The 20,414-nt window shown below is 41.4% G+C and overlaps 1 protein-coding gene across 1 annotated transcript in view; it reads left to right on the forward strand.

Moving 5' to 3' along the window:
* The first annotated feature begins 277 nt into the window (after positions 1–277).
* The window catches only part of LOC137867561 (zinc finger matrin-type protein 4-like), a 134,506-nt gene continuing 114,369 nt past the window's right edge, over positions 278–20,414 (forward strand). Inside the window, exons 1-2 of the mRNA XM_068704217.1 lie at positions 278–413; positions 20,019–20,120. Of these exons, the coding sequence (XP_068560318.1) occupies positions 327–413; positions 20,019–20,120 (189 nt within the window). The 5' untranslated portion in view covers positions 278–326. The remainder of the gene's footprint in view (positions 414–20,018; positions 20,121–20,414) is intronic.

The raw sequence follows: 20,414 nt of genomic DNA on the forward strand, positions 1-20,414 counted from the left end.
TAATAATAATAATAATAATAATAATGATGATAATAATATACAGGGGACAATAACGGTAGGCTGCTAATAACAAAAGCATCTTTCTTGAAAAACTCATCCCGTCCTCATCGGTCCCTGCTCCCCTCTGTGATTTGGGTGCAGACCAGATGCTGAGGTGAGCTCCCACTTCCTGCTCTCTGCCTCCACTGGATTAAGCGCCGCGCGGCCAATGGGAGCGCAGCGGGGCGGAGAGCAGCGTTGGACTTGTTTGTACTACGGTGTAGTACCGCCGCCAACAGTAGACGCGTCTCCCGCTCTGTCCGCGGCTCTTCAGCATCCTCCAGTTAATGGATTACACAGTTTCCCTCCAAGTGCAACATCAGCTGGCGGTGTTCCCGACACACTTCTACCAGGGCTACCGCGTGGAGTTACAGGTACACTTCATTCGCATTGCACTTGTCGGTCAACATCTTCCTATTATTATTTATTTGTTTTTGCTCCTCTGTACTATCCGCGAGGCGTGCGTGTGTGCAAGGGAGTGAGTGTGACTTTATAGAGATGCTTTACTGCGGGGGGAAGGCATGGTTGTCGTGTTGCATGCTGATTCCTTTTTTCTTCTCTCCTCGCCGAGATTCTTGTTGCATGCCACCGGGAGACGGAGCGGTGGCTGCTGGCGCGATGGGATGCACATGTTGGGGGGGGAGGTAAAAGTGAGCAGAGCAGCCGGTGAGGTTGACCGCACGTTTTTAGTAACTGCTCGTGCATGGTGGACAGCGGCGGGACCGTCTCTGTGTGTGTGTGTGTGTGTGTGTGTGTGTTGGGGGGGGGGGGGGGGGGGGTAATATGTATTTGTAAATATTACAAATATGTAATAAATATGTCTTTACTAATCCTGTGAGAGGTCTCACAGGAAAGAAATAAGAAAGAAATGCAGAATACCATCCAGTGCCATTAAAACCTCTGCACACCTGAAGCAAAGGCATCTCTCTGTACAGCTGCAGTAATCTGTGTCAGAGTTCCCAAATTAGGTCAATTCTGCAGTCCGTCTTTTTCAGTTCTACCGTGGACAAACAGTGACGAATATGAAGCAAAGTGCCCCCCCCCCCCCACACACACACACACACACACACACACACACACACACGCACGTCATCCCAGGCTTGTGGATTCTCTCAAGGTGACATTTAAAGTGGATCAGAAGCACAGTGGCAGCGGAGGGAGCTAAACTCACCTTCCTCATCCTCTGTGGAACAGTTACCAGTTTGTGATTAGAGCTCCTCATCACATGAACTGACATCGTCGGTCAACCTGTCAACTTTCCTACATTGCTTTTTTTTTTCTTCCTTTTATCGGTGGTTGATGTAGACTGGAGGTCATAGTTCACCACCGTATGGGTCATCATTCGAGTGCCATTGATAGTCTATCTGTATAGCGCACCAGAGAGAGGACTCCTGATGGATAAGTTGCTGTTCTCCTGGGAACATGTTAGGGATTAACTTCATTATTGAATCATTTTGTCCTTTATTGCCTTGCTAGATTGATTAATTACTTCATCGATAAAATGTTCAAGAAGAGGGAAAGCTGTAATCTCCCAGAGCCCGTTATTGACAGACCAACAGTCATTAATCATGTATGGGAAAAAAAATCATCAAAGCTTCACTTTTTAGAAGCTGGAACAAGCGCATAGATTTTTTTTATGTTTCCTAAAAGAAATAACTGAAACATTGAATTGATTATCAAAATAGTTGCTGATTAATTATTTATTGATTGTCTAAGAGATTAATAAACCAATCATTGTTAGCTCTAATTCATAAACAACCCCAAATCTAAATCTGGTTCTTTATTTTTCCATCATTAATTTGCCATTCAGGACTTCAGTGACCATTTCCCTCTTGCGCAAAAAAGCAAACAAAACAAAAAATAAAGAACACAGCTGTTACAAATTTTGCTTTGATGTCTCTCAGGTGGCATTTTTTAAAATTAGATGCAGCTTTAAAATGGTTGCTTTTTTCCCCAGGCACAGCTTCAATATTTGTTTGTTTTTTCACCCGGTGGGATGTACACTTCAGTTTTTAGAATTTGGGTTGCAACTCACAATCATTTTCACTATAGATAAACCTGTTGATTATTTTCTTGATTAATCAGATACTTGTTTGAACTCTAGAATGTCAAAGTTGAGAAAATATAAGCTTCACATTTGTGTTATTTGTTAAAGGAACAGTCCCAAACCCCAAAATATTGAATTTACTACCATAAAAGATGTTTAAGGTAGCCTATCAACCAAAATAGCCCAGTAACATGTAATATTCAAACTTCTCTAAGTCTATTAATACCTGCATTCCAAACTTTTTTGCTAAGATTTAGAAAGAAAAAAAAGCTGTATGGGTTGCTCGCAGCCAATCACCGCAAGCATTCTTCAATTTAATGTCCTGTGTGATTGGCCCACAGCTGCAGCAGCTGCAATTCATACAGCCGGGATAGCCCGCCTACACAAAGCTCTGAACACGGAGATGAGAACGGTGCTAATAGGACTAACAATGGCAACAGTGCTGACTAGTGGTGTAACGGATCGTTGTCGATCCACGATCCATACACATCACCCCTCCCCTTACTAAGTGCTTTTGTTGTCTAAACTTCCTGTGAGGAAAAAACTTTATTTTGAAAAGACGCTATTCGTGTAACAAGCCAGGCTGTACACATCAAGCATTTGCAGCAATTCCTCTGAAAAACAATGCGCCGTAACTTGTAGATATCCCTCGAAATTATTTTGCATGTTATCCACGTAATCTCAAACGACGTGGAAAGGGCCAAGAAAGCATCTTCCAGCCAGAAGACCGCAGTTCGTTCCCCGTGTGAAATGAGAAGTCAACGCTGATGTTCTTGATCACATAACTGGCGTACTTCATTGACGGCACCTGCGGTGGTTATTTTAACCCAAACGACGATCTTTTCCTAAACCCAACTAAGTAATTCACTCTCTATGCTTAAACCTAACTACGTAGTTTTGTTGCATAAACCTAACCAAGTAGTTTTGATGCCTAAAGCAAGTTTCCTGTGGCGATGGACATTTATTTAGAAAAGACCGTATGCATGTAACGAGCAGAAATTGACAAGCTTTCGTAGGAAAACGCACAAAAAACATGGAGGAACTTTTTGCAGGATATCATACAAACCGCAGTAAGAGGATACGTTGATTGACATGCCGTCCCCGACACGTCCAAAACTGATATAGGGGTATGTCGAGTGTCTAGTTGGAAGCTTTGGAGCGGAACAGTATTTGACGCTTTGGAGTGAGCATGTGTTGTATGAGGAGATCAGGAATGAAGCAATACATCAACTGAAAAGTATGTTTTGTTAAGCGCCATAAGGGTACAGTAGGTGTCACTTTGTTCAAACAGTATATGTTTCCTTTTTAAAACAGGAGGATGAAGATATGGATGATCAGTTTGAGTCTGCAGCCTGATGAGCAAAAAAATATCAAGCATTCCACCAAGCAGGCGCTCTAAGCTCCATCTCAATCCGCCTCATTTAAAGTTGACTTTCTTTCCCCTGAGAAGCTGCACGATCTCGTCACCATCTCCTCCTCTCAACCGCAAGATGGCTCCATCTAGGCACCACGGAAGCTTTTCGTTAAAATTTTCTGCCGTGACACGAACCTGCCTCTGTCCCCTCGGCTCTCTTCTAAGACACCGCATGAAAGTCGTGCGCTAAACAGAAACGCGTTACCAACAGCCTCAGATAGTAAAGCTCCTTCATCGACCCTTTCTTTAATATCCTGCGTCTGTTCAGGCCCTCCAGTCATCCTTTCTATTTTCGATAAACTTCAAGAGTGGAAAAAACCCCAACACTACCATTATTCCCCCGTCTGCAGTCTGTAATTTGTGATGCCTATAAATAAAAGACTTTGAAGCTCAGTGCTTCAGTGTCATCAATAATTGTTTGCTTTTGTGAAGTTAAAATTGCCCTTCTCCTTTGTTGCTTTCCATTGCCTTCTCACAGCAGTTGTTCACAGTTCTGTTGCCATTATTTCTTTCACAGAAGGCCAACCGAGATGGCTCTGAGGATTTTTATAAATAGCACACAAAGAAACAAAGAGCTCCAATAATCTCAGCTGAACACGTTTATTTTCACAGAGTGTAGACGTTGTTTTGAAGCAAACAACTAAGTAAAGTCAGCCGCATCACAGAGGGAAAATGTGTGCTTTATCAAAGGTGATGAATCTTTTCTTCCAGTTTTTCATAATGGCAGAATAGCAAGTACGCTTAAAAGGGTCCAGACCTTGGATCTGCAGAACAACGTGTATCTTTTTCAAAACCAGCATGCAAACTGCCTTCACTTGTAGTATCTAAAAAGAGACATCCGATGAAGCATCCAGAAAAAAAATGAAACGCTCTTAAATCAATAAGGCAAATGACCAGGTAGTTTTGAAGGAGTCCAGCAATTTAGTACTGCACTTCCACAGAGTTGGAGGACTTGAGCGAGAGGGATTAGAAAAAATAATGTTGGACCTGGATGCAGCAGATGCTGGAGGGTTCAGCTGCATCCAAATCCACCATATGGACTCGCAAACTTGGATAAAATGTACTCTAACGTGCTTAAATTGCTCACCGTGATCATGCAAAGTCTGAGGGCACCAGGAGGATATAAAATGCAGTATATGAGAGGGGGATTAAAACTTTACTTGTTTCCATGGAAATGAAAGAAAGTTCTGATTTCCTTTTCTTAGCTGTATTGAAACCAATCTTGGAACCCATCAGTTATTGGTCTGACAACGGATAATCCTTTGGGGGCGAGGGGCTATATTTCTGTGGTTCCGGTGTATACAATGGGTATTAGGTAAAACCTTTTCCGAGAGCCACTCATTGATGACCGATTTGCAACTTGAGATGCGAGTTTAGAGATGAAGTAGCCAGTTTAAAAGCTAATTTTAAACCAATAAAAAGATAAATCATCGTCAGACAATAGCCGGAGGGTTCCGAGATTGCATTTCGGCCGTGTTCCGCCCTGGTTTGTTCTCCACACGGACTGTTTACCTGCATTCAACAAAAAGCCTGCTCTAACGGGATTCATCACTACCACTCGGACGACAACCAGAACCCCTTCCATGCTAAAATCTGGTCTCGTTGCCTACAGATTCTACATGTGAATCTGTTGATAGAAATTAGATAGAACCCAACTGCTGCTGGTCACACTTTGCAGATTATAATCAAACGATCACATGTCTGCAGATATAAATATGGCAAATATGAAATATAGCCTGCAGGTCATTTGTTCTGCAACTATTGTTGTTTAATTTACATTGTCACACTTATATTGGGCATCCATGGTCTGCTTGCTAACCACAGAAGTCCCTTGCAGACTTAATGAGGTATGGATTTGGACAGCCGTAGGCACTCAAGGACTTCCTGCAAATGTGCCTGTTAAGTATGTGAGTCTGAATGTGGGGGGAGGGGGGAGGGGGTCCAGATATGTGGATTCTGCCACAGGAATCATACTGTTATCTCCTAGAAATTATGTACTATTCTGATAAACGGGGCTGGTATCACAGATCAAGTGGATTAGGTATCACTCAGATGGGAGTGAACCATGTTAAATATATTTTCTTTGTAAATGCCCCCCCCCCCCCCCCCCCCCCAACCCTAACCCTAACCCCCCCCCATCCACCACACTTTATGCTGCTAGCCACTGCTGGTGTGATTCTGTTGCAAGATGGTCTCTAGTAGACACTGTGAGCATACTTGTCGTACTTTCCATAAAGCGACTCAATAGTGTCTTTCATCAAACCCTTCTGGTAAATCTATGACGTCCATGCCATCAACTGGCATTGTAGGTTTTCCCTTTGAGTTTACAAGATTCAACAAACCATCCATCAACCAGATTATTCTACCGTTGAGGCTACGTACTGCTACCCATGACATGTAAACTGCCTCTCATCCTACTTGTGTGAGAATGGAGGCATTTACTGATCACCAAACGAGGGCAATACAAGTCATAGACAACCTGATGACCTTTAAGTAATGAGCCTCCCGTTAAAGTAACGCTACAAAGAATTAACTGGACAGTTTAGTGGTTGTAGCTTACGCTACAAGTGAAAATATATTATTTTGTATTCTGCTGCACCAAGAGAGTCTTTTAAATTTTAGACGGACTCAATATATGGATCTACACACTTCACCTTTTGGTCAAGTTCTTTGTGAATGAGACTTAGTGAGCCACAGAAAGAGTATAACAGCTCACTGTGGTAGGTATGATATAAGAGCTACTGGATGTACAATCTCTTGCAACAGGTGTGTGCTGTAATATTCAGGTTGTAATATCACCACAGTGGATCATTCAAGTTTGAATCATTCAGCTCGATGTCGTGCCGGCATTTGAAAGAATTAATCTCATTAGGCCGACCAGTGTCACAATTTTATTGTCCCACCAACTCAACATTTGCCCTAAATGTCTACTCTGGCTGAACACCAAGCTGATTATACTACTGAAGAGCAGGCAGTCTGCCCAGTGCCCGTGTTAATGTTTTCACTCAGCAAATCTGTGGGCGGCGCTTGGGTCACACTGCATGGGAATAGGCCACTTAGCAGCAAACACAAAGTAACTGCTCATTGTTTTGACCTCGAGGCATGGCATTCAAATTTGGCTTGCGTTTGTCTCCCCAAAGACAAATCAGTAGAATGATAGGGGGACAGAATGGAAGTCAGATCAGTGCACAGGCCTCTGGGATAGGAAGTACAGTCTTTGCTATGTTAGTGTGAAGCTTCTGGCTGGCCCACAGGAGCAATGTTGGAGTCTTCCACTGGCCCTGGAGCACCAGCTGGACAAAATGGTGCTGATGATAGAGGTAACAGATTCAATTGACCTTGCAGGACACAGTGAACCCAGGGAGGTCAGAGAGCTGCTCTCACCGGCAGCTTTTCCTGTCTCCTAACTGGAAAGCAAGGAATCAGTGAGTGTGTGTGTGTGTGTGTGTGTGTGTGTGTGTGTGTGTGTGTGTGTGTGTGTCCACATATCTCAAGAACCGTCCATCCAATTTACTTCACACTTCGGGCTATATTTGCTTGCGACCCAAGAATGTGCAGCGTCGAAGTTGGTGCAATTTGGATATGCGGCATTTTCAATATTAATAAACTCAAAATAAACAAAAGATAGTGATTTGTGCAGCCGCGGGGCTTCAGGGCTTCTGTCGCCTGAGACTAACATGTGGTCCTCAGCAAGCCTTCACAGGCCACAACACATTGACTGCATTCACCTTTCCTGCTAGAGGTTGGATATACAAACATTACAACCAAACTCGTCTTCAATTCCCTGGAGTCAATGAGCGATGAGCGTTTCTCTGCAAGCAGCACTTTCAGGGTCCAAGCAATTGGCCCGCTCTGTAATGGCACGCGATTCAAATGGCCACGCGCTCCCAATAGAAAATTGGAATACATTTGCAATCTGTACATCTGTACTTAAATCAGAAGGTGGCAAGCAAGACACAGGAACTGGCTGACTTCATACTTTCTTTTGTACACACAGCTCCTCTCTCTCTGGACCACACACTCGCTAGCGTTGCGGCAAGTTTGCAATACACTGGCGGTAATCAAAATGGTTTTAATGATACTTAAAATCTGAGATGGTTATACTAACTGTAATGAATTTGACCGTGGTTTATCATGAAACTTGTAACTGTAACATCCCTATTGCTTACCTTTTGTCTGTGTAAAGCCAATGCGGAAGTACCCAAAACATTAATTCTTTCAAAATGGCCAGCAGGGGGCGACTGAAAACAAAAGTCCTCGCGTGATTGATTACCTCAGTAAAGATTGTCTTATTCATTGTTCAGTTGTGCTTAGTTCCACCCTCCAAAAATCCAGATAGTGATGGCCAAAATGACAAACTTGAGGCTGCAAAACGGCAAAATGGGTGTCCATTACTTATATACAGTCTAGTGTGGCTAATGAAGTTTAATTGCACATGGGATGAATAGTTACAAAAACTGCGTGTTGCTTGCTCTGTAGTTGCAGTTGTATGCACAATCTCACTTGTATATCTCACTGTATTCCACCCAGGATTGAAGAGTGTTTGTCTCAGCACTACAGGCAGTTTGAGACTTTTAGATGGCATCTGTTTCAGCATGAGGATTCTCGCCTACACTGGGTTTAACAGTAATATCTGGCCTCAGAGAGCTGCATTGGAGGCCCTCCAAAATTCATGATGCCCACTTTATTCCTTATCATCATTCACTGTCAGCAACAGGTCAGCAAAGATAACAACCATTCATCTAAAAAGTACAATTCTTGCCATTGTACCATATCAGTGCTTGATTCTTTCTGCTGCGCTGGGCGTTTAAAACTCATCTGTTTCACTTGCCAAGTCAGGCAAAATGAGAATTTTGTAGCTGGTGTAGAAAGGACTTTTTGAGAATATGAATAAATTGTGGAAGCCCATGACCTCTGACAACTTAATCATCACTGCCTATAAAGAGTGCATATTTTGTTTGAATGCTTTCATTTGCTATACTGAAGCACCCCTGCAAAAATTGATGATGTATTAGTTTTTAGATACAGATACATCTGCATCTAAGGAGCTGCTCCAAAAAGCTTTCTTTTAACTTCTATCTTCTCAAACAATATTCTGACGATCATGGAATAGTAAAACTGCAGAAAAATCCATAACAAATCAATTCCTTAGCAGCTCTGAACAGCAGCAGGTTTAACAGCTCATTAGGGTGATTTAGAGACCACTTTAATGGAGTTGTGGTCGGAGAGGAACTGCTGTACGACCACACTGGCCCAGACTGGATATTTAATATAACAGGCCATATTATCAAAATGATATATTACCACATTTACCGTACCGGTACCGTTAGCATCACTAAAACTATACTTATGGCCAGCTTTTTAAATGTAGACATTCTCAACATCTGTTCGAGAGTGTCTTGTTGAATCATACAGTAAAAATATACACTTTCATTTTGTTCAAAGATAGAAGGTTAGCTGGTGACATATGATGAGTGGTAAGACTAGTATTCTGTTTATTAAACATTTGTTTGTGGGTGAGGTCATGGTGAAGAGGAAAAAGAACATTCAAAAGTGTGGTGCTCATAAACCTGGGGACACGCACTCTATTTCTTCCTGACAATGCCACACTGAATACAAAATCTGTGTTGAAACAGGAGTAATGTCAGCTGTTAGCACTGTCCTGCTTGGCTAAATAACGGAGCCAGCAGTTATGCATTGAGATACATTATGATGTATTCCTGCTCTATTCATTAAAAATGAGTATTGGGAGAAGGTCAATTATGTTATCACGATGTGTTCTAAAATAATAATAATAGTTTTTAGAGAAAAACTTGAATAAACAAAGTTTTTAGGAGATGTATTCACAGCAACATAGAATGTCGAACTTTAGTTGAACAACACTAGTTCTGAGCAGCTTGTAATACATAATTAAAACTACTAACACCATGTGTGTTTTTGTGCAAATAACCACTATAGATGACAATAACAAAGTAAAAGTACAACATTTGGAATTATTGACGGTTTACACTGACTTTTGGACTGTTGCTATTTTTTTCTGTATGTACTTTTTTCTACCCACAATTAGGCAGTAATCAAAAAGGGAATCGATAAAGAATCGGACCGCTAAGAGGAATTGATAATGGAATCTGAATCAATAAAATATTGATTCCCATCCCTTCTCCAAACGTGTGTGACTGTGCTGGTAAAACAGTTGTTAGAATCCACAGTCATATCCCTGAGATGTGAAAAAAAGTGTAAGTGGAAGACCAAGAGGCGGCAAATTAGACATACCTGAATGCGCCATACATGACACAATTCCCTAGAGGCATGTCCCCTTAGGCCAGAGAGTAATCATCTCACCAAATGAGAGGCGGCAGTACTGAAAAATTTGTCCTCCAACACAAAATGAAGGTACTTCGTAGGTCCAGAATGAACACCCACCAATTTCTAGGGCACATGGAACTATAGGGGGACAAACCCTGTCCGTGCCTCAGAGTGAGGGACCGCTGATATGGCCTGAAGAGTGCAGCCATTTCCACCTCAAGGGCTCTCTCAGCAGGGATGGAGAGAGACAGGTCTGGACTGTGCCGCTGAAAGAAAGAGGTGGGCAGCTCCGTTAGCGGCTGAACACCCAACATGCCGACAACGGCCACTCGCTCACGTATGCCCGATTCGGACAGAGCGTAGCGTGGAATGTTGTCGAACTTCCTGCCAATGAGACATGAATAGGTAATTGGTGTTAGCTGAGCAAAAACTACCCTCTGCAAGATGCGGGCCAGTTCTTGTGGGAAACACCCTAGGGTCTGTGGAGTCTGCACATGGTTTTCACCTCTGATGTCACATGTCATCGAGGACGTGGCAGAGCCAAAAAGGGTGGCGGTTAGTGGCATTTTCTGAGCCAACACTGCTGACTGTACCAACAGCTAACAATGCTAACCCAACCATCAGAGCTAATGGGCTAAACTGCTCCATCTGAAGCCATTTACTCACAGGGACAATTTGGGAGGAGACCCAGGGGGCACCGCATTTTTAACCGCGATGCCTTCCCGTCACCTATGGTAGGGATGAATGTGCCGCTACGGTGGTGTGTGGGCCCTGCTGGAGAAGTGGAGGTCGAGGAAGAGCGGGCATCACTCGCTGTCTTGCCCATATTTGCCATATTTGGAGGAAAGAGGGACGTCCTGTGCACACATGCTCTGTAATTCGATTAGATGTGACTCGCATAATTCGAGGCACAGTCCCAACAGCCATTAATACGTCACACTGGCCTCAAGAGAAATATGCACATTATGAGCCTTTTCTTTAACAGGACCTCATTATGACTTTTAATGCGTTGAGCGCTTCAAAAGTTCTTTGTGACAGTAGCTCAAAGCCACAGCTTCACAGCACTTCTCTATCAAGCTGATACTAATGATCAGTGGAGTAGCTATGATTAATAGCCAGTTTCACTACTTGTAGTACTGCATATGGAATGAAAGACCAACTCTGATTTATGAGTAACCACTATCATGCGTGTGTTATCATCATTCTCCATTAAACGTCTATACTATATTGTTGAAGGTTACTTTATTCTGGATTTCGAGAAGCAGTCTGGTTCATTATTTCTCAATGGGCTATTATTTTTTTTAAAGACATTTTAAAAATAGTTATCTGAGCAAGGACTGAATAGCCAAAGTCCTAAATGACAGAATGCAGTTAATATTGAATTTAATCCTATTGTACATGTGGCTCAGCATTGTATCCATCTATGCATTTGTTGATATTTTGAGTGCTAGTTGCTAGTAGTGCTAGTCCATGACAATGCATGCTATTAAATTGTAAAAATGCAGAAATATTACTAGTATAGCACAGTCAGGAGATACAGTTCCTTTTCTTAAGTAAATAATCTTTCTTGTAATTTTACTAGTGTAAAATAATGAATTCAAAAGTATTTTAAAAGTACTGCTATATGAACAAAAGTGCAATAACATTTGGTTTGCAAACACTTTAAACAAATAAGGTTCTTTTTAACAGCAGTATTCCCTTTACACAGTAGCAGTTATATTTCTTCACTCTCTGTGCTCAGTGTGCTGACTTTATTTGAAATGTTCCACTGCTGTGCAACATGAATAAAATGTTCCACGCACGTTTCATCAAAATGTCTGTCTTCTGTTTACATGACAGTCAGAGCATGTGAATGCAGCTCCCACTGTTCATCAATATAATGCACTGTAACTCCGAGGTAATTATGGTTACCCAGCGATGTCTGGGTAACCATAATTACCATAATGAACAGTTAGTGCACGTTGTAACGCCGTCGCTTTTGTGATCCTAAAGATGCGTTCACACCAAACGTGACGAGAACGCACCTTGAGAACGTTCCTCAGACCGATATCTTCCACAATACTAGTTGGCCTGCAGTTTGTATCTATCCATTTTGCTGTGGCATTTGTTAGCTTGTCTTGCTTTTGTTTATCTATACTTCTCCCACATGCTGCATCCAACGTAGTCTGCTGAAGCCTCCCTCCACTGTTTGTTTGGGTGATTTGCTGGCATCAACGGTGTGTAAAAAAAGCTGTGTTAATGCGCGATAAAACGTTAATTAATTAATGCGTTAACTTTACAATTACATTTTTTTCTAAAATTCTAACTTTTGTAGATTGTTGTAGATTACAAGTTTAACATTTGAATGATCGCAATGTAAATAAAGATTTTTTTTAAATATTTTTTGCCAATAAACATTATCAAAAGTGAGTGACCCGATAACTGATAAGTAATATTTAGATAGATAGATAGATAGATAGATGTATACTTTATTTATCCCCAGGGGGAAATTTGTTTGTAGCAGCAGCAAACGAAGTTACACAGTAAAATAAAAATATTAAGTATGTAAAATGCACAATATATACAATACAATAGTTGTGGTTCATTGCACAGTGAATAGCACACAAAAAGCACAGCAGAAATATATTAGAAACACATTCGTACAATGTACAGATTGTTGTTCTTTCTAATCAGTTTTATTTTTTACAAATTAAGCTATCAAGTTCATTTTCTGCATCTTAAAAATAAACAGGGATTTTGAAAATCAGTCAAAAATAAGTAGAAAATAAAAATTTGTATCCTTTCACTTTGTTTTATATATATATATATATATATATATATATATATATATATATATATATATATATATATGTATATAGCAGTTATTTGCACACAAACACACAATTCAAATGATTAGGAAATAAATGATTGTATTTATAAATACATATTTGCTTGGATTAAACATTTTTGGGGGGCATTAGTAGTTTTAATTATGTATTATAAGCTGCTTAAAGCTAGTGTTAGGAAGTTAAACGGGTCATAATTTGTCTCTAATATATATTTTATATTTCTGTGAAAACACGTCCTTCAAAAAAATGGTTTTATTGAAGTTTCTCGCCAAAAACTAGATTACATTTGAACACATGATAACGTTGTAATTTACCTTCACCCAATGCTATTGGAACATTGAACGCACCAATATGTAACGAAATTAAATGGTTCACAATGTAGCATTATCAGAGATTGGCGACTAGAAAGCATTAATGCCGATCTCCCTATGCATGTTTTTCCTGAACATCGTACCTCATAAAGATCACATTTATATTCACTTGCCCGATCGGACAACTGCATAAGACATTTCACTTGCCCGAATACAGAACTAACTCGCAACTTGTTGAGCCCTGCTATTGAAAGTCCACATTTTTTTTCAAGCTTGGATAGGGAGTGTTTTCCTATCCCAGCATGTAACATTGCTGTCATCTGTGACTTTTCACTGTAATGTCGTATCTTTTTTTATCTCATGCCATGTGGCAGCTTATTTCAAATCATTTAGGTGAATAACGTAACCATTTTGCAGTGTCTTTAGCTTCCTAATAACACGTCATTATGAATTAAAATTGTTGTTTTATAGTATGTAAACCTGGTTGCGTTTACAAATACCTGAGGGACAGACATTGGCTCCCAGGACTCGCAAGTCAAAAGCAAAGGCTCTATCTAAGCTGCTGCATAATTTATAGGCCTCTTTAATACTGCTTAAATTAAAGTCTCTTTGTCATGAATTATATAAGGACCTCTATCTCCTAAATTCAGTAATGACCAAGTTAAAGTGGTGTTGTAGGAGTGCTTTAGGATGACTCAGTGGAATGGTATCTTGATTTTAAAGCGTCATTTGATCTATTTTCCCAAAAGAGTTGTTTCTCTGTTGTGGCAAATCACTTCTTCTGGTCACTTTTTCTTTTTTTTCAGTTTTTTTGTTTTGCGGTTATGATTTAAATATATTGCGTTATACTGCGATACTTTAAGCAATATATCACGATTTTTTTTATTTTAAGTTTAGATTCCTTTGTGCAAAGAACACACAAAAAATATGATTTAAACAAAGTTGACTATTTTTAATGCAGTCACAACAGTAGCATCTGCATTTGTGTTCATCATAATCCCTGTAACATCCAACATCATAGCACTACTTTTTGTGCAATCTGAACAACTGTTGTCTGCCACGAATCTTGTAAACTATGAACAAAAAATCAATACAGAATCGGTACTGTATCACAAAGTATAATATCTCAATACTCAAGTGTATTGATATTTTCTTACACCTCTAGTTGGAAACAGATTGGAAAAAGCTGTTCAGGGCTGGTGCCGGTAATGCCCTTTAAAATGCCTCTGTTTCCTGTTTTATACGCACTGTGCTCTGTGCTACAGCTCTCTGACAGTTTAATGATGGAGAGAACAGTCTGGGGCCGATCTGCCGCAACAGCTCGTCACTAGAGGAATCTGAGGTCCCTGCGTGGGAGGTGCCGAATCACCCCAAGTGAAAACAGTAGCACTTTAGATTAGATTAACTAAGGAGAGACGCATTTGGTGTCCATATTGCTTTGGGTCTAGGAGATCATTGCTTGGTGTACAAAAGGTTAAGTGGAATTAGGCAGAGCCAGGCAAAAAAAACGGCAAAAACAACTTTGTGTTTTCAGCGATGGTACCGACGGTATACGGCAATGTCAGTTGTTCTGTCCACTACTTTGGTCCAGGATTTGACAACTATTGGTTGGATTGCCTTGACATTTTGTACAGTCATGGTTCCCAGATGATGAATGCCAATGTCTTGTTTGATCCTCTGGATTTGTATTAGTGCCACCAGCAGGATTACTTGTTTGGTTTTGACTGGCATATTTCAACAGGGATTAGCACTGAGAGATTTCTATAATTCATATTCCCCAGTGGATGAATCCTAATGGCTTTGGGGATTTCCAGACAGTTTTCACTTCTGCTATGAAATCTCTCCACATCTGTAACATGAATCTGGCATTCATGGTCAGATGATAAGTCTTCATGACTTGGTGATCCCCTGACTTTTCACTTCAGTGTTACCAACATGCTGACATTTTTGATTCAGAGAAAATGTTGGATGGGTAAGTATTGGATTTGGTACAGATATTTGTGCTCTCCACAGTAATAAATTTGGTGTTCCGCTGACTAGTGGCATCATCTGGTCAACATTTCGATTTGCAAAAGTAATGCCATTCCCATCAGCCTCACTGGTGAGCAGACATTAGTATACAACTCGTAGCACTGCTGTGCATAAGTGCAACCTCACAGAGCTGCTTGTGTGGCTCTAAATTCTTCAATATCCACATATACACTTTTGAATAGGAACTGTTCACCCACACACAAAAAAGGACACAAAATAGACACGGAACGTGACCATGCTGATCTGGGCTTTAACACAATACATTGATCTTTGAGCTGCGTCATGTGATTCTGAATGGCAGATTTCGCACAGTCAAGATGAAGAGGAGTCGCCAAAAGCGACACATCCCGTGTGCGTGCTGCACAACGGCTCAACGTGCATTATGGACTGGAGAGTCTATAGGTTTATAGTACTTTTGGTCAGAATCGGTTGGTGTCATGGATGAGGTTAAAACTGAATCCTAATTTGTTCTCCTTTAAACTTGCGGTTTGGACAAAGTCAGTCTTTCGTGTCAAGACAGGAGCTGCACCTTGTGGAGCTGGTGATCAGAATTCCGTATGTGAGTCGTCCTCAGTTGAAAGGTGACCAACTGGAAAGGCCAGTAGAGTCCAGTTCGTCTATGTGGGCATTTGTCCGGCGTTCCCAACCTAACACCCTAACTGAATGAATCACAGCTGACCTTTTACAGCTGCTGTGACCTCCCTTTCACCCCTGCACTCCTCCCCTTCCGTTTTCTCATCTTTTTTTTTCTAATTCCATTTTATTTGTACAGCCCGATATCACAAATCAATTTGCCTCAGGGGGCTTTAACATCCTTTGTCCGCATCGGATGAGGAAAAAACCTTTAACAGGGAGCAAAAAAGAGGAAAAGAAAAATATTTAAATAATATCATCAGCTTTCTTAATTCGCCCCCCAGCCCCGGGCGTCCAGCCGGCCACAGCTGATTTGCTGTCGGCCCGTCAGAGTCAAAGACTGGTAAACGGTGTTGACTATGTGTGAGAAACAAGCTGGCTTCCCGCTAATTTGATCGTCACCGTGAGGCACTCTGCACTGCTCCCTCTATGACTTCTCTGTCCCGTGTTTCTCCTTCACCAAAGTGGCAATAGGACTTTAGCAATGAGCTCACGGGGCTGTGCTGAAGGAGCCTGGCTGTAACAATGTCAACAACAGCTGCACTGATCAGATATTGACGATTGAATTACGCAGAGAACATCCTGTCGGTTTACAATGTTGATGCCTCTCTTTATTTAATTACACTGGGTGGAAATTAATCATTTTCCCTGCATCTGGTTTAGAAGAGAGTCAACCTCTTGCAATTACATTGGTGTGTCTGACAGTAAAATACATTATCTTAATGAATTGATCGCCAAGGAGAGGGGCATGTTGAGCCAGTGAGCGGCGGTTGCTCTTTGGAGAGCAGCAGGACTTCCCTTGCTTCCCCTCCGGTGCTGCGGAGTGATAGACACACTCAAAGGACAAGGACAAGGTGATGTCTGAAAAAAAATCGATTGGCTTGAGTTTCAGTGATGATTTCAACCACATTAACATAATTAACTGCCACCGTTTTGTAATGAACCAAAAATATTTTCTCAAAGGGTTGAGTCAGTGCATTCGGCGGGTCAAGGACGACTGCTCTGAGAGTCTAGGCCCCGCCCAGCTCATTTCCTCTGTGGCCGTGCACCGCAGACGGCTCTAGGTCGGCCTGGCAATCTAAAGTTGAGTGATTTTCACTGACGACGTTAACTCACACGCTCTCACCTGGTCGCCCGGTGTCAGCCGATCAACCGGTGTTAATTTCACTACCAAAAACTAAGACTGACTTTGATCTTCAACAACCTTTTTTTCCCACAACTAAGATGAGGTGATGACGAGACCAACGTCATTAAACACTAACTGCGACTAAATCAACATGCAATTGTTGACAAAAAAGAGAACAAAATGGAGTTAACAAAATATAAACCCTCTTAAAATCTCTCCATATTTTTGTTGACAAAAAAAGAGGTAGCCTGGGCCCGTCACAGCAAGACTACAGTGGCGGCACACAATGTGTCAGGAGGTCTCGGACTAACTGACTTAATTAAGTTTAAGAACAACGAACAGTTCAAACACTCCACGGTGGGGACCGCTTGTTAAGATTATCTGGCTAAATTGTTGGCTTGTCCGGTCTGACTGTTCCTGCCCTATCACACTTTAGTTTGGTAAATACAATGTTATCAGGGGCGATAGAAATGGTGGCCAAAACTACAAGATTGATTAATAACCAGTTGTAATCCTTCTGGAGCTGTGCACTCTGCAGCAACCAATTACACGATTACTGGCTTTACACCAAGAATAAAGTTAGGGACAGAGATCATATCTTCGACAACGGATGCAACTAAATACTTATTTTCCACCACAATGCTGCATTGTTGAGACATATAAGGGACATAAACACACAACATTTTCTATTTATTTTCTTTATCTGCTCATTTCACACTGCAGGAGCTTAACAATTCAGTCTCAAACTGAGGTAAAAATGCAAAGTTGAACAATGAACACAACTGGGAATGAACGCTTCCTGAGGGAAAATAAATCTAAGATAAGAGCTGTTTTCTCTCCCAGGCTGCTGCTGCTATAGCACCTCCTCGCGCTGCTGCTGATGTTGTCATGTTAACCGAATCCACGGATACGCTAACCCTAACAATAAAATGTCCTGTGTGATTGGTAACACTGGTGATGTCATTTATTATATTATATTATTATATCACCATGGCTTCCCTACAATTAGCTGAAGGACGCTTAAACACCTCCTAGAGCTGAGGGATCTGAAGTGTCGATGATAATTCTCTGTGGGTCTGTCACTACAATCGACTCCTTTCAGATAATGCACAGAAGAAGAGGGGAGATGAAATGACGAGATGTAGATTATCCATCCCCAGGGGGAGGGGGAGGAGTTATTTTTATCATCTGCAGTTTTTACTCAAATAAATGAGCACATCATGAACAAAAGAAGAGACTCATGTGGTTACTTCTGTTGTTGTTGGTGTGTGTTTTGTTTTTGTGTGTCGGAGCGGAGGTGAAGATATACGCGTCTCCTCCATTCATTGAAGCCGGTGAGGACACGTTGCTGTGGTGAAACGCCACGCAGGAGAAACGCCTCACCTTTCCAGGGCTGCACGCAGGCTTCTGTGCATACCTGCAAATAGCCTTCCTTTCCGAAAGAGTGTTTTGTGCCAGTGGGCACATTCTCACACCTCAACGAGCAGAGCCAGGAAGAGTTTGAGCCTGCTGACATTTTTTTGCACTTCAGTCTGTCTTGAAAAGGACTGAGGTTTGGCACGTCTCACTCTCTAGGCCACAGGAGAAGCAGTACTGTTTGGTGACAGAAAAGTGCCACAGTGTTCAGGTTCTAAATAGTAGTACAGTTTGACTGTATGCCGCAATGCCGGTTGGACTTTATTTTTGTAAAAATATAATTCCTGTGTTTCTTCAGTGAACGGTAAATTATGTATACAGATGCAGTTGATTAAATTGTCTGTACCATTTGACATAATGAAGTGGAAAATAGAGCCTAATTTAAAATAATACAGCAATTATCATGAAAGAGTCCTACAACATTGTTTTCAATTAATTCATTTCTCCTTTGTTTTTGCAGGACATCATGATTTATAATTACCTTATTTTTTTTCAAATAGGACGTTAACTAAAAAAAATGGATGCATACTGATACCCATCTGTGCGATAAAAAGTATTTATTTCTTCACAATTAGAGAAGTTAGAGACATTTTTAAAGTTTGAAGCATATTTCGATGGCATCGTGAGTCACAATCATTTTGGCCATGATAATAGTCTCACATTCACTTTTATCACTTTAGCAGCTTTATCACTTAAAGCTGCTAACGTGATATAAGTGAAAAACTTCACACATTTGTCTTTGACTCAAAGACTATGCTATATTATTTATATTTTTGTTTGTGTCATTTTTATTGCACCTGTAGCTCCTAGCAGAAAACAACATGTTGGAAGTGGCACCAACCCACGTAACGCATCATTTATTTATTTATGAAAGTGCGTCGCAGTGTGTCTCGTGTGCACCGCCTCGACTACCAGCTGTGTGCGCTTGTGAAGATGCGTTGGTCCCATTTTGTTTGAAAGAACATTTCAAAGTTTTATTTTTAATGAGAAATAGAACAGAGCACAACAACATTCAGCATCAGCTTATAAAAGCTCTTTCCTCCTGGCCAATGTGTCTCTGCTCTCAGCGAAGAATATTCTTTAAAACCTACACGACTGCAGTTTCTCATCTGTGCTGCTCCTAATGAGCCTGCGTAAGTGAGGATGCGTCGAGTCGGACTGCATCCAAATATGAAATGTGAGCCCCCTGATGGAAGCGGGGGCTGAATTAGTAATAGAAAGCAGAGCTGGCTCGGCTGTGTCTCAGCAGCCGCCGCTCTCTGAATCCCCAACATTCTCCGAAGTTCATTACACGTTAATGAACTTCCAGGAAAAAACAACAACTTTGTTCTGTCATTGTTATTTATTCATCATCCTAAAGTATAATTTTGGCTTGTAAGTTTTAGTGCAATGTTTGATATGAAATGTTTTTTTCTGACTCATTGCTGCTTAGTGTCTGTCACTAACTGAAATGCATGAGGTGATGAAATATTGATGGACAACGATGAAGGTACAACATGAGATTATTGTTTACTTGCTCTATTACATCTCGGTCGGTTTGCCTCGGCTCCCTGCAGACTTACAAAGCAAGGCTGCGTGATAGCTGGCCTTTTTCTTTCTTTTTTTGCAGATGGTAAATCTTGAAGGACACAACTTTGATACCCATTTTCTTTTTTTTAGCATATATTTGTTTTTTTGTATGAGGTCCTGCGTTGGTCAGACCTGCAGGTTTGACCTCATTTCGCAGGCCAGAGATTCAACTCAATACCCAAACATCAGGTGTCACACGTTGTCATTTGGTCATGAAAAAAACTAAAATGCAGGCTTTTCTTTGCGTGTTCACGTTGTCCGGGCCGGTAACCATGTCCGTGTTTGTCTCTTTTTCCAGATGAAGTCAACAGAGGTGGACCAAGGGCTTTTCACAGACAGCTACTGCAAAGTGTGCAGCGCTCAGCTCATCTCCGAATCCCAGAGGGTCGCCCATTACGAGGTGAAGATGCCCCCCCCCCCCCCCCCACCTTGCATTACCTCACATGACTCTGATACGCTGCACTCTTTTGTCAATAATGAAAGACCTAAGTTCATGCTGTTCTGGCTCTGTTCCCCCCCCCCCCCCCTCCCCGAGCCCAGCAGAGACACTTGGCTGAACTACACACCTGAGCCCTGCAGCTGACATGCTGTTATCAAAACACACGGCACACCTGAGTTTACCCTGCTCTTTTTTTCAGAGAGCTGCATTAGAAATGAAGACATTCAAGTGGTATGCATGCATCGTTTCTGAAAC

The sequence above is a fragment of the Cebidichthys violaceus genome, unplaced genomic scaffold (genome assembly GCF_023349555.1).
Source record: "Cebidichthys violaceus isolate CVI_PGR_0920_01 unplaced genomic scaffold, fCebVio1.0.p SCAF_9, whole genome shotgun sequence".
Taxonomy (NCBI): domain Eukaryota; kingdom Metazoa; phylum Chordata; class Actinopteri; order Perciformes; family Stichaeidae; genus Cebidichthys; species Cebidichthys violaceus.